Consider the following 24219-nt stretch of genomic DNA (forward strand, 5'->3'; position numbering starts at 1 on the left):
TTAAGTTCAAAGCATTTATTAAAATTTTTATAAAACAATACAAAAAATCCTGGCAACAACAGTAAGAAGATTTAGAGTGAGCCTCATCAGTCACCTGGTGTGTAAAGTGCTTTCGCTTCATGCCCCTTAGGAGCTAGCTAATATACCAACAGTGCTCGATAATGGCCTATGCTTAACTAAACCAAGCTGCGCTACCATCCAGCACAAGGTAGCATTTGAATGAGATGATGCAATCATACAAAATTCAAGTAGTCTTAGTATAAGACAACAAGAACATGTCTTATTCAGCAACGTAATAGCAATGTACTTGATAATTTAAATTGGTTTCTTGTACTACCAGCTTCATCTTAAAGTACCATACAATTGCTGATAATACTGTTTCAAATTAGAGTTAGATTGAGCAACGGAACCAGCAGGGAACTTGCATTAAAGTGGGAGAGCCATTTTCTAGAAATCCCAATTCAGTTTTAACCCCCACATAAATTATACCTACTAATTCACCTGACAAAAATCCCTTCAGCAAGATCATTAGTTGGAAGGTTTTTGAGATTAATCTTAAACATTTTCATACCTGAACTGATCCCCCATCTGAAGTTATTTGCTGCCAACACTGCCATGCAAATTCCCAACCCTTCCTGGGAAGCAGTTTTTTTTTAAAAAAACATTCACTTTGAGAGTTGCCTCATGCAATATTTTTTGCACATACTTCTTCTAAACTGAGAAAAGCAAACTTACAAACAAAAACTTTGATGATCAGTAGAATTCACAGCCAAAAGGTGATCTCTATAACAATGCAAAAATCAGATCTCAACAGCCAAGTGGCCATTCAACCATTTTGTTTCCATGGTGCTAAGTACAGTTAGATTAAAACATTTTAGATGAAAAGGGAACAATTTAGGTTTTATCCCATCTTCTTCTGTCCCATTACAGGTATTGGTATCCCAACTGGATTACATTCCACTGTCCAAGTTGCCTTCTGAACCTCATGTAGGTGCACCTTATTCACAGGTGAACAGTGACCATAAATGTTGGCATCAGAAAAATATTAGAACCAAACCTATTCCTGTCCTCACCAAGGGCTCACATTTTACTGAGCAGGGGCAGCGGTCTTTCAGAAAAGGTAAACTATAAATTTGCTCAGATGGTCAAAAATAGCTACCTATGGATAGACAATAAATAACAAGCTTGAATTCAATTTCTCTGGGAGACATAATTCCTTCCCATACCTTCCATTAGTAGAATATTTTTACAATAATAAAAAGGTGGCAGTGGATTGCTAAATATTCCTGTGGCAGTACTAGTAGCCCTGTTCCTAATTCAGGAGTCATTTATGCAAGTTCAATTTAATACTGCCCACAAAAGGGCAGCATTTCTTTAATGTCAAGCATGGATATTCCTGCAATAGTTTGTGATTGCTCAACCTAACTGATACAAAGCAGTAGAGCATTAAAAAAAAGGTGTTGTTGCCACACCTTCCTCACATTGGAAATGCAGTGTACGCTTGCATTTCATGGTACATTTTAAAAATGGATTTCAAATGTCCAACTCAGTTTTGTGCGCTCTATTTCTGCAATACAGTGAAAAGCTCAACATATACATTCAATGGCTTTGAATATAACCACCACATTAAAACAAAAAGGATAGGCCGAACCTGCCTATAAATCACAAACACAGATAGCACCCACTTTTCAAAACTTCAAAATCAAAATGTGGCACTTTCCGACTCCATCCACAGACAATTTTAGAAACAGAGATGTAAACACTTTTCTTTTCTCAAAGAAAAGATTTGGAAGATTTCACGCAATCTTAGATAAAGACTACTCGCATTTTTGTATCTGGAATGCCTTTTTCTCAGTCAAATTCTTGTTCTTCTCCATCACCAATCACTGTCATATTTCCTGAACTAAAGTCCTGCTACAGATTCCCAAAGACTCAAAATAAATGCAGAATATACTTACATTTATGAACTTGGCAGAAATTAAAGGAAACTTTTTTCTAGGACATGCTGGTCAGTGGGTGAGATTTTAAAAAGTCACATTGATACCAGAGAAAATAGGTGTACAACTAGAGATTTAAAAAAAAACTGAATATACAAAATCTTTCTCAGTCTTCTCAAAAATCTGGTATGCAAAATGTAGCCCTGATTTTTTTTTTTACACTGGAGATTAGGAGCAAGCCTGCACATATCTGAAAAATGCAAAATAAATTGCTGCCTTTTAGATGATGTTTTGGTGCTTGCTTCTGAAGTGCAGGTCTTTTGCAGCCAATGACAATCCCCAGGTATGCCTGCCAAATACACTAAAGGCCAGTGTCCAGGAAGACCTTATTGGAAAAATAAACTGGTCGTTGATCACTGTATAGATACTGCGCTCCAGAACCAGAAGCCCAAATGGATACCAATGTAAAAAGCAGCAAAATCTAAACTATAGTTGTCATGAAGGTGATCACAGTACAAAACAAAATGTAAAACCTGCTCTTAAAAACGTTCCTTTGGTGAAGACACAAAGTCGTTATTTAAATCTTTGCCCTTTTCTCAGTTTTCTGACTCTTAGTATCATCGTGGGGATTCGCATACTTATCCCATGCAGGTTTCAAATGCTGTAAACAGTTCTTTCTTACGTGGAGCAGTACTGTAACAACGCCAGACTTAGAGCCAGCCAACCAGAAGGTTCTGGGTTTAGTCGCTATGTGCTCAAGGGAAGAAATGATGTCACACACAATTGTCAACCAGAACCAAGGATGGCAACAACTGCTGATTGGCTGCTTTGATTGCACTCGTCTTCTGCCTCCGTTTGGCCAATTTAGATTCTGAGGGTGGAGACAGTCGCATGGAACATGAGGTAGCTTTAATGAGGATTGGCGGATTCTCTTCATCCTGATTTTCTTCATGCTGAGTCAGCTGCCTGTTTACTGCGATTGCTTCAGCTGCAAAGAATGTGAGATCTTTGGCACTGCTGTTCCTGAGGGACAGGACAGAACAAAGAGTCAACACAGCTTTAAAAGCAAAGCACAACACAGTAACAGGCTCCAAATCCTGAATGCTTCAGTTTCTCGCCACTTGCTAATCCATTCACAAGCCTCTGCTGCTGTGGCTTTAGTTTTACAAGCTGCAGTCCCTTCACTAAAACAAACAAAAGGAACAGTCTATGAAAATATACTATGGTGAAAAGTTCAAGGTAAAAGTCAGTAGAAATAGATCTCATTGAAATTTTTAAATATAAATTCAAGGATTATTGGCCCAGATTGTCATCACTTTGCAGCACTTCATGGCTTGATTATATTATAATTTCACCCTGCATCCCCCTTTAAGGTCTACCAAACAATGTATCAGAGATTTTTTTTTTTGTTTTGCCTTGTTGCTGGAAGTAGGCTTGAGCTAACCCCTTTATAGAATTTAGCAACCTTTATAAATTTTCCCCTCAAAACAACCCATTGTTTTAAATGACCTTAAAAATGCACACTCAAGCTCAAGACAAAGCTTTGTAAACGTACCTCTGGAGAAGGCGTGGTGTTGGAAGCGTATGCTCTGGTGCATGCTAAAAGCAAAAAGGATAGAAGACTAATCAATCAAACAATGCACAAAAGACAGTGGTAGTCAAAAACTGCAGTATGTAAACAGTTAAGGCATTTGCAAAATCTTGACTTCTAATGAAACATACCCCTTGCACCCATGGGTGTTCCAGTACTTGTGCTGCACTGAGCCTCTTCTTAGCATCTCTGACTAAGAGTTTAGTAATGAGATCCTTTGCACCAAAGGAGATGTGTGCCCAGTCCTTATCAGGGAATTCATACTTTCCTTCTTGAATACTCTGAAATAGGTTATTCTGCAAAGAAAGTTAATAAAATTCTTTAATAGTGCGAGATAAATGGGTTGTTTAATTATTAAATTTCAATTGTAATATTGACTTAAATCATTTAATTCAAACTAAATCAACACATATTGGCAAATAGTTTCCATCAATAAGCAATTTCATGCAATGAAGTGGGTGGTGCACTGTAGTTAGAAATACTGGAGCTATATGGACCACTGCAAGCATGCTGTCACCTGGAGCTATGGATAAAAACAGTTAAGGGCTCCAACTTACTTTCATCACACAGCTGACTAGCACACATTTCCACTTTTGCTGCCTAGTTTTGGGGTATTGCTAAGATTTATGGCTTAAGGCTCACCTCTTTTGGGTACATGGTGAATGTACTTTCCTTTGGCATCAATGATGTTCATTTAGAGAACTGGTGCTGACAAGACAGGTTGAGTGGTCTCCTCCTGTACTGTAACTTGTGATCGCTTCTGTGATCACAAATGGGACTCAAACCAGAGGCATCTGGCTTAGAGGCAGGGTTGCTACACATTGCATGATGAGACCACTGCACAATTATATGTAAATTCCCCAATTCCACATGCTTTTGTTCCCCTCATCTCAACAAAGACCTCTTATTTTGAAGTATTGATAGAGTCTCTGCATCTGTTTTAAGAGTGGTACATTCCTGACATCCAACTCCCTTAAAAACGAACAAAACTTTCACTCCTATCCCCCAAATCCTACATTAAATCATGTATTTATGTCCTTCTGTTTTAGGTGCTTCAACAATTGGAGTGAGTCAATAACTTCACCTGTCACATTTTTTAAGGCCTCAACCATTTCCAAAGACTTCCTAAGGTCTAACAAACTGTTTTAAAAAGGTAGTTAGGAAATTAACCTTATTGCAATTCACACACTTGTGCAGGTTTACTGTTTGTTACCAATAAGTGAGTACACTACCCCACAGAGTCCAGTTTAACACATGGTTGTGATTACTCATTTAAACTTTATCCAACAATGCACTGCTGCCTAACCTCCTGATTCTCAATTTCTCTTGACACAAATGGCGGCCAAACCAGCTATAGCATCAAACTGGACATGAGGGCAAGAGAACAAAAGCAGTCACATGTGCCCTTCATACACTGGATATTGCTGGAGAAAGTCACATGCTTTCAGTTGGATTGTTGTTTGCTGCAGCTCAGAGACACCTTTTATTGGGTTTTGCTGTTCTGAGTAAATGTGTCAAGTCCTAGCATTAACATTATCGTAATGGTTACTTTCATTATTCATCTGCTGATTAATCACACCAAGCAATATTTACCTATATTGGAGATTTATAATAGTGCTATATCATCAACCTTGTTTTGACAATTGACTAGTTATAAGCTTTAGAAATTTGTTCAATCAAAACTAGTGGCATTGCATTCGGATTCATTTACTTGACACAGCTTTGACTGATGAACACAAGCTGGAAACAAAAATAACATCAACTTCCGTACAATTCTCATGGCATAGGATTTCACTTTTAAGCCAGATATTCTTAGTAACAGGAATATGTGAAAGCAATTCAAAAAGTGATTGTGCAAGTAGTCCTGAATTTTATCAGTGGGTGGATTCCACAGCAGCCTGTCCAGTTTACCATGCGCAGAGTTCTTGTATGTGTAGATCATGACTATGGATGTGGAACATTAACTCTGTCCAAAAACACAAAACTGAAATGGTGTCGAGGCCATAATACACAGATTCACCTCTGACAACAAGCCTAAGTCTTTGATCACTAGTTTGTTCTGAGCTAATGATCTCAGTCAGGTGTCAACGTGGCCTCTCAGACCAAGTTAGGGAGGATGATGCAACAGCAAGAAAGCAAGAGGAAGTCAGCAAGGGGTATGACTGGGCCTTGCTGTGATGGTTCCCATAGTACATATTATACCAAAGTTCAAACTGTCAACTCAGATGGAAATGGCTATTTGGATGATACCCACCTCTATCTTCATCCAATGTTTCTGGTCTGACAGATAATCAATTCGAAAGAACCTCAAATTTCCACAGCTGTCACAATAGATCCAGTGTCTCTCCAGTCAGCCAACCTCCCCAGCTACTATCTCAGCCTTAATCAAACTGCAACTTTCATATACAAGTCAACACTGATGCAAGTTCTTGGTCTTCTATACTGAGAGTCAATTTTCCTCACTGTAACATCTATCACCTCTAACCCTACCTCAGCCCATCTACAAGTGCATAGGTGCATTCAGGTTCATACTCCAAAACATTACCCTTCAAGATTCAATCCTCCTGCCTTTAATTCTGTCCACAGCACTTCAGGCACACTGACGGTGTGAAGCCATACCACAGCAGTAATGAGGGGGGAAAAAAAAATGCCATTTATCTCAGGATCCACAAAAGCACAGATAGTCAGTCGTAGAGATAGACAGAATGGATAGACCCTTCGGTCCAACTCGTCCCATGCCGACCAGATGTCCTGTAAATCTAATCGAATTTTCCAGCACTTGGACCATATCCCTCAAAACCCTTCCTATTCATATACTCATCCAGATGCCTTTTCAATGTTGCAACTGTACCAGCTTCCACCACTTCCTCTGGCAGCTCATTCCATACACGCACCACCCTCTGTGTGAAAAAGTTGCCCCTTAGGATCCTTTTATATCTTTCTCCTCTCACCCTAACCCAAGTCCTCTAGTTGTAGACTCCCCCACACCACAGAAAAGACCTCGTCTATTGACCCTATAGTTCTATACATCTTATTGGGAAGAGTCAACAGATTTCCTATTCTGTATTGTAACCATCCAATTTTAGTCGGATTTTAGTGTTAATATTTGTTAGACTTAACATTTGCAATACATTTACTTGCAGCGCAAGAAATAAATATTATTGCAGACCTATTCTTAGTTGAATTATACCTTCACTGTCCATGAACTTTCATTATGAAAACTGAGCCAATAATGAAATGCCTGACAATCTGGAAAAACCCATGTTTTTAAAAAAGGTCACTCACCTGACAGGAAAGACAGGCCTCCCCTCGGTCCCAACCACAGTCAGTACCACAGTTTCCTACAAAGGGCGGATATCCACTGAGCATGATGTATAATATAACACCCAAGCTCCAGAGGTCACAACGCTTATCATAGATCGTAGCCTCTTCATTAAACGCCTCCACAACCTCTGGTGCCATGTACTCTGCAGACCCACACTAAAAAAGATATTTAAAAATTTACAGGAATTAGATGATATAATTCATCTGCAGGACTTTATGCTAAAATGCCACTTTTTAAATATTATAAACACAAGTGAATTACATTTAGATGGCAGTATTTGATTTCAACAAGATCAACACAGAGGCTTTTTTTAAAAATGACAGAACACTCAACTCTTATGAGCATTTAACTCGTCACATTGGTCGGTTTAGAAGAGAAAGTGATTTCCAAACAACAAGCCTATATTCATCCCCAGAAGAGGAAAAACAACTATTCATGCTTATGGCAGTGTTCCCTTTTCCCAGCTGTATCATTCAGAGCAGCAAGAAGCAGGTGACTTATGTCCAGGCCTCTGCTTACACCACTGATATATGAGCAACTTTGGAGAGGGTACATCTGCAGACCCTTCCTCTATCAAGAGCACTGCCTTTTTATTCACTCCTCAGAGTTAAATCGCGTCAAATGCGTGACGTTTTTGATTTTACAGAAGGTTTTGCATTTGGGGATAAAGAAAACTAATGACATTTAAATGAAGATAGAACATAGAAAAATACAGCGCAGTACAGGCCCTTTGGCCCTCGATGTTGCGCCGATCCAAGCCCACCTAACCTACACTAGCCCTCTATCCTCCATATGCCTATCCAATGCCAGTTTAAATGCCCATAAAGAGGGAGAGTCCACCACTGCTACTGGCAGGGCATTCCATGAACTCACGACTCGCTGAGTAAAGAACCTACCCCTAACATCTGTCCTATACCTACCACTCCTTAATTTAAAGCTATGCCCCCTCGAAATAGCTGAATCCATACGTGGAAAAAGGTTCTCATGGTCAACCCTATCTAAACCCCTAATCATCTTGTACACCTCTATCAAGTCACCCCTAAACCTTCTTTTCTCCAATGAAAACAGCCCCAAGTGCCTCAACCTTTCCTCATACGATCTTCCTACCATACCAGGCAACATACTGGTAAACCTCCTCCGTACCCGTTCCAGTGCCTCCACATCCTTCCTATAGTATGGCGACCAAAACTGCACACAATACTCCAGATGCGGCCGCACCAGAGTCTTATACAACTGCAACATGACCTCAGGGCTCCGGAACTCAATTCCTCTACCAATAAAAGCCAATACGCCATATGCCTTCTTCACCGCACTATTTACCTGGGTGGCAACTTTCAGGGATCTGTGTACATGGACATCAAGATCCCTCTGCTCATCCACACTACCAAGTATCCGACCATTAGGCCAGTACCCCGTCTTTTTGTTACTCTTACCAAAGTGAATCACCTCACACTTACCTACATTGAACTCCATTTGCCACCTTTCTGCCCAGCTCTGCAACTTATCTATATCCTGCTGTAACCTGACACATCCTTCCTCACTCAACAACTCCACCGACTTTTGTATATGCTTTTCATAAAGAAAAAACTGTGGTGGGGGCAAGGAAGGAATGTTTTGCAATTTTAAAATGGGACTGGCAGTTCAATTTCCCACTCAATCAACAATTTTAAACTGTGTCAAATACAGTTTCCAACTACTTGCTCATCTTTCCGGAAGCTGGTGAGTACACATTCAAATCAGCTGCCTAACAGTTCAGTCAACTGGATAGCCCCTGAAAAGAAATAAGCTTCAAAACCAAGCCCGCAGTCAGATAGTTCATCTTGTTCAATTAAAAAGAAATGAAAGCTTTTAGACTCTTGTCACATCACATATGCATTTGCTCCTTTACACACTCCATCTATGCAGAGATCATAATTAATCAAAATCCCCATATAAAGAAATGCACAAAGTATCACATCTCCTCTATTAGTCACCACAGAATTCTGTCCAAATGGATCATGTACAAAATGTCTGTCCAATATGGTCACAGATATAAATATATCTACAAGCCTGGTTTTCCAGAAAATATAGTGTTTAGAAACTAAAAACAAATTTGCAGAAACAAGTCAGTGTGTTATATTGGGGACCATAGTTACTGTTCAGTGAGTATTTAGCTGAAAACAATCTTACATATACATTGCCACAAATACAGCAATAAGCCCAGTGATTCTATAGATCAAAAGGTGATGCAATTCAGGTTTACAATCTGCAAGTCTCTCGTTAACTATAAAAGGGACTTTCCTAATCTGCAATCAGTCACACCACCCCATACAGACCACACCCAGTTTTCAATTTATTTGGAACTAATTCATCTTCAAAAAGATGAGGGAGAAGCACATAGGATTTAGGCAGGTATTCTCCCTCCAGTGAGCAGAACCTAGGTAGCAAAGGCATAGGTGACAGTGGTGAATCAAAAGATAAACAAAAATTTAATCAGAGGAACAAGCAACTTTGGACTGAAGAGATCTACAAGGCTATAAGAAGGGTGCAGAGATAGGAAGAACATTAAAAGCTTTAAAAAGTATAAACAATAAATTTGAGCTATTTTGAACAGGCATAAAAATGGAAAATAAAATAAAATTGGAAAAGCAGAGATAATTGAGTGCAAGCTAACATGAGACCATATCCTGAATAAAAGGTAGATCACAATATGTCAGCATTATACATGAAGAGGTCAAAGTCTAGCTCAATAAAATCAAAATCCCAAAAGATAATAAAACCCTTTTGCTCGGACAGACCCAAAAACTACTAAACAAGATACACCAAAAAAACTAAACATGACTAGTGTCATGTTTGCTTCCAATTTAAAGCAAAATTTCAGAGTTAACAGCAACTCAATAATTACCCATCCTATTAAGTGAAAAGAAACAAAATCAGAGACACACTTAGCCCCTCCCAACAGCCGAACTTTAAACAGAGAGCTGAAGTGCCCTTTGCCCTTCTTGTGAAACACCCTCATTTCCACCAATTGCATCAGATCTGCTGAGCGGAGTGGAACTTTGTTTTGCTCATAGCAAAATGACATGATGAAATGTAAGTACAACCCAAACTAACCAAAAGCCACACAGTTTACATTGATTTCTGCACAATCTATTGGCCATTACTTTCTGGTCTAACATGATTCTCACTCATTTTAATTTTTCCTTTCCACTTCAACCATTACAAATATTTGGAAATAATGTCCAGTTCTTTGACACAAACACTTAAAAGGTTTGTGAACTACAGAAGACCAGACACTATTGGCAGCATTACATTAAAGGATTAGTTTTTAAACAGCTGTTTAAGGAGGCATGGATTCAATGAAGACACAGCTGGCTTATGATGTACAGAATATGCTATATAGTCAAGTTAAAAACCAGGTTTAAAAAGCTTCAAAAGCCCAAATGTTAAAGAACTAGTTGACACTAACATAGTATAATAAGTATAAAGTGTGTGCAAAAAAGGTGTCCACTATGAAAAGTGTCTGTGTAGAAAATAGAGGATACTGGTCGTTTAGCAACTTAAAATTTTAACTGGGTCAAGCTGACAAATTTTAACTTCCTGCTTGCATGTCTGCTTTTTACATATGCAGACAACTAGACCGGGGAGAGGGTGTTTGGAAATAAGCATACACTATTGTTATAGTATTAGTGTGCATAATCCACATGAACAACAGGATGAATCAAGCCAATGGATTTTCATATTCTCATTCTGCGCTTGGTTTCAAAAATAACAGCAACCTTTGTTCATAGTAATAACTTCAGAGACCAATATTAGACCAGAGACAGAGATTGATAAATATCTTGAATGTTTGTAGTCACTGCAGGAAAAAGATTGGGTAATGGCCATTATCTGGAGAAGCCTTCAAGAAATCAATATTGTAGCAAAACATACCACAACAAACACCAATAAAGAAAGGCATCTTCTGTAGTACCAGCCTTGAAATTACAGTACTGAATGTATCCACAACCCAGCCAAACTGTACACCAGGTCAAGGCCGAAGAGAAAGTTTCATGAATGCAAAGATGTATACTCGAAACATTCAAGCTACCCTCAAGTCCCTAATGGGAATCTTGAAATGCTCTATCGTGCAAATTCACAAAGTAGTAAAAGCTTATGTACTATCCCTTGCAAATTCGGAATTTTTCTGCTCTTGGTAAATAGTTTGCCTACTGTTGAGATCGGTAATACATTTCCAATGAAAACCAGTTGCAAAAAAACAATACAACTACAATCCTCAGACAGACCTTATTCAATCCAACAAAGTTGAATTTTTATTGAAATTGCCTTCAGGAATGTAAAAAGAAAACAGGGGGATGTGGAGAGATTGGAACTATGTCCAAAATGTTTACTAATAGCAATGATGTTTACCACTTGCAGCTACTGTAGGTCTTCCCACATGTGCAAATGCACTTTGTTTCAGACATATTTAGAATTTTTACTAACACGCAAACTGTCACCCTGAAAATAAATTAAGTACTACTGCAAATTGAACGTAGAGTTCTGCATCCAATTCAATTTCAAACACTGGTTTGAGGGGCAACTCTCATCCACACCAGGCACCTACTAATAGATTGAAAATAACTTCAACTCATGATCCTCCGAGAAGTACTGGGAATCTTTCTAGGAAGGTATTTGTTGGCTAGAACACACCGACCTTGAGACTGAACTGTGCCAAAAGGGAACCTTATAGCAACATGCAAACCATGGAAAGTTCACAAGTTCAGTGACATTTAAGACCAGACTATAGCTGGCAAGGGTTTACAGCTCAAACAAAGCACTGCATGCACATACTCAAGCCTTCAATATTATTGATTATTTTTAATGCAACTGAAAGGTTTTCCTGCTCCTTGGATCCTGCCTGACCGGCTGTGCTTTTCCAGCACCACACTTGGCTCAATCCCCAGCATCTGTAGTCCTCGCTCTCTCTTCACTATTTTTCTGAAAACCCAACAGATCAGGTCCCCACTTGTGATACAGCTCATTTTATACATTATAGTAAGAGTATTAGGGATAATACTCATCAATAAGCAAAAAATATAATGGGCACCTCTTTACATTAATAATCTAGCTGGCTTAAGGAAACTTTTTAAATCACGAAATCTGTATACAAACAAATAAACAGCATCTCTTAACCACATTAAATTCTTTTTATCTTAAAAAAAATCCCAAAACTGGGCTCAGAAGTAACATTTTATGAAACCAATTGAAAAATCCTGAGCAATGTCAGAGATAACACAGGGTCTAAATGCTCCAAACAGCTTCAGAGGCAATTTGAGGATCTCACTTAGTGCAGTTCAACATTTTTGTGCCCCATCTCTTCCTTTGTTGGAAGAGTTTTGTTAGTTCTTCAGTGGAACATTGCACCCAAGTGATAAAATATGAAAACCCAGAGCACAGGAAGAGAGTAAAGAAAATTGACAAGTAGTCACTGGGTAGAATTACACAAACAGAATCAAAGGGAAATCTTGCAAAAGACAAGATAACTAGCAATTTACAGTCATAAGGAAGTGTCAGTGATCTCAGAGCAATTGATGTCATTAACATGATCAAGTTATTTGCTGTTTGCGACACAATTTCAGGTTTAATAACTACAGATTTCACAGAAGATTCTGAATGTAATCCATTTAACAGTTCTGCTTACCGGTGTCAGAAGTTCAGGGGTTGAAATGGGGGAGCAATCACCATTCAATTTGATTCCACTTCCCAAGTCGAAGTCACAGATCTTGACTGGGGAAAGCTAAAAATAAAAAAGAGATACCGTAAATACAATAACTGTTCAGCTCCCAAACTCTGACTGAAAAATACACTTCCCTGTCTCCTCTAAACACATTTTTTTTGGTCTTACTGGATTTTTAAAACAATTTATGGGATATGGGTGTCATTGGTTAGGCCAGCATTTACAGCCTAATTCTAATTATTTTGAGAACATGGCAGTAAGCTACCTCTTTCATTGCCTCAGTCCATTGGTGTACACCATGCTGTTGGGAAGGGAGTTCCAGAATTTTGACACATCAAGTTCCAACTCCAAACTGCACTTAGTTTGAAGGGGAACTTTCAGATGGTGCTCCAATGGATGTTCGAGATGGTAGAGGTCACTGATTTGCGAAGTACTGTTGGAGGTGCCATTGTGATCTTGTAAAATGGTACATATTGCTGCCACTGTGGGTACCAATCAAGTGGGTTTTTGATTTTGATTGGTTTGAGCTTCATGCATGTTTGAAGCTGCACTCATCCAGGCAGATAGGAATATTCCAGCACACTTCTAACCCATACCCTGCAGGTCGTGAACAGGTTTTGGAGTGTTGGTTGAGTTACTTGCTGCAGGGCTCCTGCCCACAGACCTTCTAGCGTAGTCAGTCCAGTTCAGCTTCTAGTCAATGATAACCACAAGTTTGATAGCGGGGGATATGGTGTTTATCTGATCAACTTGCTAAGAATATATGTCACCACAGTGAACTGTTTAAAAATATTTTAAGTGTGTGTAATTTGCCATCGGATCTAAGGGAATATGTTTAGAGGTTTACACGGTCTTGGGAGTGGTGGCACTCATCTTTGGTTTATGGTGAGTAGTATAAACAAGATGTAGTTATTGCTTCCGTGCAACTAGTTAGATTATAGGATCAGGCTTTTCATTACTACACAGATTGTTGCAATCCTTGCCTTAGGTCTAATTCCTACAACATTTGACTTTATTCTCCCACCAAAAGCTCAGGAACATGAACACTGGAATTGGTGCTTGCTGCATTGATTGAAGTATTAGCCCCTTCAGACTCCAAAAAACTGTGCCAATCAGTAAAGTTATTGATGTACCACAAAACCAAAAAAGGTTTGTAATCCTCACAAACATGTGATGATTAACAGTGTCAGTTAGCCTCAGCACCTTGGCCTTCTAGTCTAGAGTTCGGGGATAGATTTCCTTTCCCAATCACTATCTAAAAAGGACTCCCTCAAGAAACTGCATGTGTGCAAGCACTGAGAAACCCCTCCCCACGTTTGGTCAGTAAAGATTGATAAACCAATGCTTCAAATGAAATTAGTCTAAATTCTAGTCATAAATGATGTTTCAATATAATTACCAAGAGTCTCAAATTTGGGTTTTGGTCTTAACACTAATAAAAGACAGCACTAAATACAACCAAGATTTATAGATGCTGACTGTTGCGTGAGTATTTCTAGTTTATTTTACATAAAGCTGATGAATGTGCGTACAAGCTTAACAATGAAGTCAGTTCAGGAGAGGGATCAGCTTCATGCAAGCTTCAGGTATATGCAATTGTGAAAATGTGCTGCCCAAGAAGAAACAACTTTCACTGGCTGTTACTAGGAAGCATAGGAAAACCATTCTGGTAGCACCTCATCCACAATGAGCCAATTCTAGTTGCAAAGCTTAAGGTCTTTGTTCAATTGTAGTTAGGCTTGTAAGTAGGCCAACTGCCAGACAAAAATTAACATTTTCTCAATGAAATAAAAAGATGAAGCACCCCAACTGATACAGTTTCATTTCTGAACATTGTTTACAACAACCATTCTTTCTAGCTTACACTCAAATGGTGCCTACCTGTTCAGGGTTCTCACACAAGATGTTTTCTGGTTTCAAATCTCTATGGGCCATGCCTGAAAAGACAAATTCCATTTGGGAAATTAGATCATATGGTATTATTTTTAATTTGGTGCTATATAAAAAATCCCACTGCCATTCAGAAACCTTTTCCAGTGTGAACCATACACCCATACACCACTAGAGTCAAGCGATTGCCTTCATGTAGATAAATTTCTGGTGTGCCTCCTTTTTAAGAACCATCTAAACGATTAAATCTAAGTCACCTGAGGTTCACGGAGAGTCTGTCATTGGTTGGGGGTGTGCGTGTGTCTGCACGTTCAGATAAATCTTCACAAATATCCTTAGCATTTGGCAAAATAGGACAGGAAACAAATGGTTCCTTATCATTATACAGCAAGTCCCGGAAACTCACGTAGAAATTGGACGAGCACAGATAGACTCTGGCCATCATCCACTCACTGTTTGAGTTTACATGTGATGGACACTATCTGCATAATGGGATCATCAGCCTGAGAAATGTAAGCCACCTCACTTAACAGTGCACTTATTGGAAGAGGCTGGGGGAATATCTTCCTTTGGTTTTAGTGTCTTCACAAGGGAAGTACAGAATATGAACTAGAGTATCAGAAGACTTCCTGATGCTCACCAAATACTAAGAGAGTTCACTGTCTTGTACATTTTGTTCTGCACTAACCATAGCTATCAAAGTAGACAAAATTAAATAAAATTTACACAACCCACTAAGTCACATTACCTTTGTTATGCAGAAAGTCCAGCGCACTCGCTATCTCACGGACAACAACACTGGCCTCTCGTTCATTGAAGTGCTTTCGTCGGTGGATGTGTGTTAATACAGAGCCTGGAAAAAGGTAAAGAAGAGCCTGATTAGGAGGTCAGACTTATCAAAGGCGTCCACGTACAATGGCAAAAGGAAAGACAATTGAAACCCAAACAACAAAAAAAAGTTATTAAGTAAAGGCACCTTTCAAAATGAGAAATAAATAAACAGGCAGTCAACCCACAATCAATGCACTGTAACCACATGACAAAATTCAAATTGGAGTTCACTAACTTGGAGGGGGTGGGGTGGGGTGGGGTGGGGTGGGAGATGGAAGGAAGAGAGAGAAAAAGTTACTGCTAACACATCAAATAAATCCACTGTCTCTTAAAAATGGGTGCAATTAGATTTCCTATGTATGGACTTCTTTTGCAGATAAGACATGGTTTTAATTTGAATTAGTTTTCTGATTTGCTCAAACCCAAACTAGCCCAAGCGTAAAGCAGGGACTTTGTTTTCTCATGCCCCAATAGATTCTAAAAATCAAACTAATTTTTATATTTTAAAACTGGATACAAACTGAAGTTGGCCACCTGGCTTATTTTTTGGATTGAAACAACTCCTTTCTCAAGGGGGAAATAAAATAAATTATGGTTCAATACAAAATCGACGTCCCTCTGAGAAGCTGGATCAAATGGCAACAAGAAACTTCTCACATTTTCAAAGTATTAGACAGTGATGCAATCAGCATAGTCCTTTATTTAAGGAAAAGCTTGAAACATTAAGAGCTATTTTGCAGATGGTGTTCTGCCAGAAAGCAAACTAGCTACAGGGGCATTCAAGTAGCCAAAGGCAATTAACAGCAATATCTCGAAAGCAGGAGGTCCCAAAGTGAAAGACTCTCCCACCTGTTCCAACTTCAAGCTCACCATGGAACCAACCTCCCAGAAATTCAAGAAACCACAGCCTGTCGAGTTTTACAAGCCCCTCGACTCATTTGGGAAACACTTTTAGAAAGGGTCATTTTTGTCCAAATTAACCAGTCACAGGCTGCACTTCTATTACTGTGATCACAGTAGCTGTCTTATAAATGTCCAGCATCCAATTATTTGTGATTCATACCTCCTTTCATCTTTTCAAAAACCAAATAGAACTTGTCCTCATCTTCAAAAAATTCGATCAGTTCAAGAATGTTCCTAAGATAAGACGATTATAAAATCGTTAGTTTTACAAATTATGACAACAGTATAACCAATCCAATATAAAGGCTATGTACAGTATCTAAAGTTCCAGATACAATGCAAACTGCAGTTTGCATTGTATCACAAGTAATTGCAAAGTTGCTGGCTCTTTTAAATATAAAATGCAGGGAATGCATTTTAACAGCAAGATCAAAATCTACAGAAATAATTGTACTGCTGATGCAGTATTTAAGCTTTGTCGCAGCAAAGCCATTTCCTAGTCTTACATCAGGATTATCTATTTACAGTAACCACCTGATAGACTAAAAGCTATCCTGTCAGCAGAGAGTGCTGCACATTAAATCTCATGATTCTCTTTAGGATTAACAGAGCTGTCACATACCTGTGTCCCTGACATTGATAGAGCATTTCCACTTCGCGGAACACCCGATTGCGACTGTGGCCTGGTCTCTTCTCAATAATCTGCAATGAACAAAGAATAAACCCAATTCTTCAGTATCCAGATACACAAAGTCCTAATGGAGCTTTGTATTGTGACTGGATAGTCACAATGCCTCATTGTTCACAACATTCCAGTTAATTTAAAACAATTTGTCTTGCTGCTTTGTTAAAAATTTAAAATTGTAATTTTTTTTCCACAAATCTTATCCAACCATACAAATAGATTGACAAACAAAGTGATCAGCAAAATCCTTGAAATATGCACAAATGCAATTGCTTATTATGTAACAAGCTTTTTTGCAAATGTACTCTTTCTCAATGATAGCCATTGTGTGCATTTTCAAAAGTAATCACTATTTACATATTTACAAGCACATTACGCCAGACTGTAAATACCACAGAATTCTTCTACACCCTTTCCTTAAAACATAAATCTTGCCTTTTAGATCAAAAGCTGGTGGCTTGGCTACTTCTAGCTAGGCAAGGGTTAATTACTTTAAGAAAACAGAGTCAAAAATCACAACACCAGGTTATAGTCCAACAGGTTTAATTAGAAGCACACTAGCTTTTGGAGCGACGCTCCTTCATCGGGTGGTTGAACGAGCGGCGCTCCAAAAGCTAGTGCTTCCAATTAAACCTGTTGGACTATAAGCTGACGTTGTGTAATTTTTAAACTTTGTATACCCCAGTCCAACACCAGCATCTCCAAAGTAAGAAAACACTATTGCCAATATTAAACCTCACGTAGGTCAAATGTTTTTGCACAATATGTTCCATGAAAGCTTATGATGCAGCTTCATCTTTCAACCAAAAGCACAATTAATTTGATCTGAACATCTTTAGAGAAAAAAAGTAAAACTGGGTAAGTTATAGAAATCAAGAAGGGAAACTTAAGATACACTATCAACCCACTGAACCAAGAAAGCCTATACAATATTAAAACACAGTCAACTAAATTGCTTCAACACAAGAAAAACACTTTTTAAATCCCCCCTCAATTGAAGTATTTGCTAAATTCTCCACACAAGGAATGCAATTTAGACAAAAACGCTCTTCACAGATCACTGCTAGCTCAAATTGAGAACAGCTGCTTAGAGCAAAGTTTGCAAACACCCACGGCAGAGCTGTAGCATCCCAACCCCCACTCCATCCCCTCCTCCACCGCCAACTGCTTTGTTTAGCACCAAACACAATGTCCCCACTGCCAGCTGCACAGCATCCACAATCTCAAGACTGTCCCACCCTCTGCAATAAAACAGAGCTCAGATTACTAACAAAACAAAAAAAAAAGGAGCACCACCACCCTGCTCTCAAACCCTAAATCAAGAGATTGAGCACTCTTCAGTGACTAATTCTATACTACATCTGGTCCCAACACAAGGGCAGCAAATCATACAGTAAACTGAACAAGACTGGCTGGCTTGTCATATACAGTTCCAAAGCAAGGCTCTTCCAGCTCCTTCACAAATAAATCAGTAACCAAAGACTCCATTGCCCCACAGGCACAACAGAAAAGGTAACGCCTATTCCTACCTTCTGCAGCTCTGGCATATGCTTTAACCTGTTGTTTTCTGGAGAAAATATAATGTCAGCCTAATAGTCCTTTCCTGCCAGATTACTAAATTTAAAGCCAAACCACATCATACACAAAGAACTACTAACATCGATCAGATCACATTTGGTTGCTCAAAGCATGTTTTAGGCAATTCTACTAGCAACCCCAAAATTCATACCATTAATCCTGAAGGTGTACAAAAAAAAGAGATAAGGGGAGGGAGCACAGCTGTTGCTCAGAACTCCTTCAATCCAGCTTTTTAATCAAGTATTCCACATTGCATCAAAAACTTAGCCTTGTCTTATACACACACACCATATTTAGGCTCTACCGACATAGTTGCAGTTTGAATTAAATGTCATCCTTCCAAACAGGTCACAAGACCATTGTAAAATAGCAATAGGTTGAAAAGGAAACAATGAACTTCAGCAAAAATATGGAAGTGTCATTTTACAGCTGATGGTCAGTGAATGGTCAAGCTCCAAAAAAAATTCAATTATTTACATTGCACATGTCTTGATCTTGTAGCTCCATGCAGCCTAACAAAAGGCAGCTTGGCGCTGCAGAGTTAGCTCCTCTTCCAAAACTTGCAAGCATCAGATGCAGGAAAGAATAAAAAAAATGAAAACTGTAGTGAAACTGACAACAGGGCTGGAATTCAAACAGCAATTGCCCACATTGTCAACTTGTACAGAGACTTTTTACACCCTTCTTGCAACAACTGGGACTTGAACCTGGACTTCCTGGCTCAGTGGTTGTATCTTACCTGGAGACCACAAACACCCTCCTCATATTGTCTCATTATTATTGTAACCAGCTATACATGCAAGTTCAAGGATATAGCAACTAGACCACAAAACACAGGAATGGCTGATCTCATTCGTTTCACACTTCCCAAGTTTTAGTTAGAGGTTGAATAGACTGGGGATTTTGGCCCCTAGAGCGCCAGATGCTTGATGGTGACATTTTGGAGATTTATAAAATCATAATGGACATGGATAGGGTGAATAGCTAAGGTCTTTTTCCTAGGCTGGGGGAGTCCAAATATAAAGAGAGCATAGATTTATGGTGAGAACAAAGATTTGGGGGAAAACAAAGAACCTGAAGGGTAGCTTTTCCACAAAGGGTGGTGCTTGTATGGAAAGTGGTGGAGGCTGGTACAATTACAACATTTAAAAGGCATCTGGATAGGTATATGATTGGGAAAGGTTGAGAGGGATGTGGGCCAAATGCTGGTAGATTGCATGAGGTCAGATTGAGATACCTGGTCAGCATGGGCATGTTGGACCAAATGGTCTGTTTTGCCTGTGCTAGACGACTATCCATTTCTTGTATCCATCATTCAAATATGCACCAACTTGAATATTCTGATATAATTAGCCTCTACTATTTCATTTAGCAATGTTTCCTTTTCCAAACACATTCACACCATTTATTCCCTCCCTCTTCTAGGAGGGAGGCTGTGCAACTAGTGGTAGGCTTCATGACAACGTCAACATTTATTTTAATAAGAACTACAAGAACTGCAGAGGCTGTAAATCACAAACAAAAGCAGAAATTGCTGGAAAAGTTCAGCTGGTCTGCCAGCATCTAAGAGGAGAAACCAAAACTAACTTATCAAGTCCAGAGTCAGTTTGTCAGAACCAGTTCTGAGGAAAGCTCACTGGATCCTAAATGTTAACTTTGATTTCTCTTCATGGATGCCGCCAGCCCTGAGTTTTTCCAGAAACTTTTGTTGTTAAACATCTATCTTCCCTATCCCAAATACCTTTACAAGGACACCAAATTTCTCGACTAGAACCATTTACAATCTATCAAGTTAATTGTCCTACGATGCATCCTCTCTAATATCTGAAAGTCTCAGTGCAATAACTTTAGGTGAACACAAATGTCAATTGTTAAGATTTTTCTGTGGAACAACATTTCCACTATAGGGCTCTTGTGGCAGCGTGATAGTACCCCTCTCTCTGTGCCAGGAGATCTCCGTTCAAGTCCCAACTGCTCTAATGATGTATAACAACTGTTGGTTAGAAAAATTTCTAGCATTTCCACTACCAATTCTAGCATTCAAACAAAAGGTTGAAATATCTGTAGAAGATCATGGTTTTAAAGCTTAAGATCTTTAAATGTATATTTGAAGGTATTTTCTTGACAATCATTCATCATAATTCAATTTGTAATGCTTATAGATGACAGGACAGGATAGAAAAACTCCAATAGCAGCACTGTCCAGCATAACCATACCCATAACCTGTTCCAATATGTTCAAACATTTTTTAAAGTGAAGCTTAGGATGTTTTGGATGAGAAGAGTGTTCCACTTACCTTCACAGCATATTCTTTGTTGGTGATTAGATTTCCACAGGTCTGGACTCTGGCAAATGAACCTTCTCCCAACATCTCGCCATTTAGCTTGTAAACATCTGCGTAAAAGTTAAAAAGGAAGCTTTGACACTAATCCAAAGACAGTTGGGACAATCCTCCATTTAATACAACCCAATGAAAGCAATGCTTTCAAATTAAAGAACAAGGTTTATTTCCCAGTATTCAAACTAATGTAGAATCAACTGGAACTGGAGCACATCAAGCAATAGTACAGATTAGGACAATTAGAGAATTGGAAATGGAAATGGAAGTAGTCCATATGGTCCTTTAAGCCTGTTCACCATTCAATATGATCATTGCTGACCATCTTACTAACACTGTATCCTAGTTCCTACATTTGCCCCACATCGTTTGATCTCTTTAGCCCCAAGAATTATAACCATTTCCTTCTTTAATTACCACATTCTGTTGTTCAGATATGGGTGACACCAGCAAAATAAATAAGTCTATTATATTAAATAATAAAATGTCAAAGTTGAAAATTAATTATGGGGTGGAGAGGGGGTTATATTTCATAATTTCTTGAAAAATAAAGACCCCACATCTTGAATCTCCATTTCAATTGTACCCCATTAATACATCTTACTTCAAAGCGATCTTTTGCTTACAGATTGCGCATGTTTTAAACAACTGGAAATCTGACTAGTTAACAATCTTGAGTCACTTCCTGCCCAGAGTCTCAGCACCGGACATAAAAAATACAACTACTGTTAAAAGAGCTCAGAAATGGAAAGTTATGTTCTTGGATGTGATACAAGTTCAGTCTGCAGTTACATAGTTCATTCTGAAATGGATCACGTCATTAAAATCGACAAGCTTACCTTCAAATTTGCCACTGAAACTGTCTGTGGCCCGACATCTTTTTTTCTTCTTATTTCTTTTCTTGGCATCTGGGATGTCAATGGGCAGACTCGAGGGCATGTCTACAATAAGTGAGAACTTTTTCACTTCTAATGTCATCTTACACAATCACAGAAGCTAAATACATCATCAACTTTAATAGTTAACATTAATACTCTATTCAAAGTAACTGGCCTTTCAGTAACTACTTACCAGGTCTAGGACAATCGAAATTAAACACCTTCTCAACAGGAGATGGTCCAGTGTCATCGCAATAATCATCAAAAGGAGTCTGCCCCTAAAAATATGAATATTATCAGGTAATTAAAATCATCAAAACAAAAAACTTACTAGCCAGCCAGCAGCCGAGTGCTAATCTCACAAGAGACTCTGGCCCATGTATTTTATATCCTTCCCCAGCTAACAAATCAAGCCAAAGTCTGACTTTGAAAAGCTTCCATAACGGATTGCTTACTGCAATTCTGTATTTTTAGTCACGTAAGAAACTCGCAGTTAGAAAGAGACCGCCTACTTAATTCTTTCATCAGCCTACTTACAAAATGGAGCCGTTTCTATGCTAAAGGACTTAAAATTCACCCAATGAAGAGCTTCAGGAAAATAACATGCCCAATGATTACTGCAGTGACTGGATAAATAACCGCTCCTTGGTTAGTTCCAGTGGTATGTTTCACCACAATATAGCTCAGGTCACACTTCCAAAATAGTCCCATATTAAATGTCTGCTTGCAATTAAATTTTAGAAACACAACACAATTTGCCTGCACTGCCCCGTTTAAGCTTCTCGGTAAATAAACCAGCAGACTGCGGCAAACGGGAATTGCTTTACCTTGAATGAGCGGTGGAAACCTTTCAACTCCGCAATCTTGTTCTGAACCATTTTCCTTCACAGTGCTAGTAACAATTAAAGGGAATCAACAAGAAGCAGCCTCGGAGAGGAAGAGTTTCTTTCTAAAATTGGAGCCCGCTATTGTCTCAGTGTGTATGGCCTGAAATGGGAGAGAATGAAAACTGACAGTCTGGAGCCATTCAATCCAAGCACTTCCCAACACGAACGCATCATTTAGAAATAGGCTTTCTCCCCTGCACACCACTAGCAAACACTAACACCAACATTCAGTGTGCTTCATACCATCTCCCTTTTCCATTACAAGCTACAACTTGCTTTTTTAAAACGGCATTTTCATTACCCAACACGCCTTATGCTACAGAAATAATGCAGCTCAAAAATCTAACAGCAATTCAAATTTTAAATCACAATTTTCTTGTCCTAGGATTTTGTTTTCTTTGCAAGTTGTTTTTTCCCCCCTCAATACATTTTTTTTTTGCAATGACTTACCAGCACACCCACTCCTTCACTAGCCAGCCAGCAGCCTAGTGCTAATCTACAAGAGGCAGTTCTGGCTCATGCACTTTATAACCTCCCAGTCTGTAAACATTATTAACACAGCCTCACTGTAGATCCGCCTACGTGCAAAAACGCTCAAACGTGCACAACCCAACGAGCAGAAACTCGAGAACACTCTGTTCAAGAGTTTCCTCTTAGTCCAGCCCCACTGAAACAGAGCCCCTCCTCTCTGCATTGTAACTAATTTCTGACTTCATTGTCTGGCACAATCACACTCCCAGGTTGCATCAGATGCTTTTGGTCTTCTGGGAGATGTAGTTTCGATTTCTATGTCCTTTCATTTCTCAGCTGTTCTACCTTTCATCTCCATGATTGATTTTGTTTGTAGAGAAAGTGAACCAAACCAATTCTTTTATACTGGGAAATGTATGGATTTCCTAATAGTTCGGTGGGTGGGTGAAAGTACCATCAGATCAGTGTCAGACTGTTTCCTGATATTTCTGCATGGGAACAATGCAATTGGACTGAGTGCCAATGAAATAAGGAAGGAAAAATAAAGTCATCGCTTCATACCCTCGGGTATTGTGGTGGAGTGACAATGTCCCTAGTCAGGGTTCAAATCCCACTTGCTTCGGAGGTGTGTCATAACATGTCTGAACAGGTTGATTTTATTTTAACTTCACAGCTTCTCCACTGACCCATCCCCCTGCATAGCTTCTGGCACAGGATCAAACAGGCTGCGCAGTAAACTAGTGTGTCTTCTCTTTCTCGACCTGGCAGAGCCTTTTTACACAATTGGCTGCACAAACTTCTACATGATCTCTCCACCATCGGCATCTGGTTGGGATACCATGCACAGGCAAATGTTCCAATAAATGGTACTGGACCTAAAATGTTAACAGTGTTACTCCCTCTACAGATGCTGTCAAGACGACCGAGTGAATATTTCAAGCATTCTTTGTTGTTATTTTGACATGGGTTTCACCTTAATTATAGTGCTCTTGAGCTTTTTATACTTGTTTATATCAGTCCAGTATTTTAGTGTTTCATATACTTGTATCCCCAAGATTTCTCAGTTCCTCCATGTTGTAAACTTCTCATCATTTACAAAATATCCTGGTCTGTCATCCAGGGTTCAGTGGATGCCCTGACTCACTGCTACATTGAACTCCATCTGTCATAGTTTGGACCAGTCACTTTATCAATTTTTTTTGCAAC

General features: G+C 39.0%; 1 protein-coding gene across 3 annotated transcripts; it reads right to left on the reverse strand.

Moving 5' to 3' along the window:
* Positions 1–23146, reverse strand: mknk2b (MAPK interacting serine/threonine kinase 2b). 3 transcript variants are annotated; one of them, XM_043721126.2, is made up of 14 exons: positions 22993–23146; positions 22483–22642; positions 21849–21933; positions 21617–21718; positions 20736–20833; positions 16798–16877; positions 16336–16409; positions 15190–15294; positions 14433–14488; positions 12516–12611; positions 6814–7008; positions 3660–3824; positions 3493–3536; positions 1–2960 (listed from the first exon to the last, which is right to left on the reverse strand). In XM_043721126.2, the coding sequence occupies exons 2-14, from the start codon at positions 22531–22533 to the stop codon at positions 2711–2713; spliced, it is 1401 nt and encodes a 466-aa protein (XP_043577061.1). In that variant the 5' UTR covers positions 22534–22642; positions 22993–23146; the 3' UTR covers positions 1–2710. The 3 variants fall into 3 exon arrangements, with proteins under 3 accessions (XP_043577061.1, XP_043577062.1, XP_043577063.1); XM_043721127.2 differs by lacking the exon at positions 22483–22642 and having other exon boundaries at positions 22993–23126; XM_043721128.2 differs by lacking the exons at positions 20736–20833; positions 21617–21718; positions 21849–21933; positions 22483–22642; positions 22993–23146 and adding an exon at positions 18916–20659.
* Positions 23147–24219: the final 1073 nt, after the last annotated feature.

Source organism: Chiloscyllium plagiosum, unplaced genomic scaffold (genome assembly GCF_037043375.1).
Source record: "Chiloscyllium plagiosum isolate Xiang-an unplaced genomic scaffold, Cpla_swu_hap1 HiC_scaffold_28, whole genome shotgun sequence".
Lineage (NCBI taxonomy): Eukaryota > Metazoa > Chordata > Chondrichthyes > Orectolobiformes > Hemiscylliidae > Chiloscyllium > Chiloscyllium plagiosum.

What these genes read in the sequence shown, in the direction of transcription:
- mknk2b (XM_043721126.2), bottom strand. Translation starts at nt 22,533, where the DNA reads ATGGTTCAGAACAAGATTGCGGAGTTGAAAGGTTTCCACCGCTCATTC. An exon ending in TGTGTGAGAACCCTGAACAG is followed by an intron (nt 12,612 to 14,432) that starts GTAGGCACCATT and finishes TTTTATTTTTAG; the next exon opens with CTTTCCCCAGTCAAGATCTG. An exon ending in AGGCCTGTCTTTCCTGTCAG is followed by an intron (nt 3,825 to 6,813) that starts GTGAGTGACCTT and finishes CTTTCTTTGCAG; the next exon opens with AATAACCTATTTCAGAGTAT.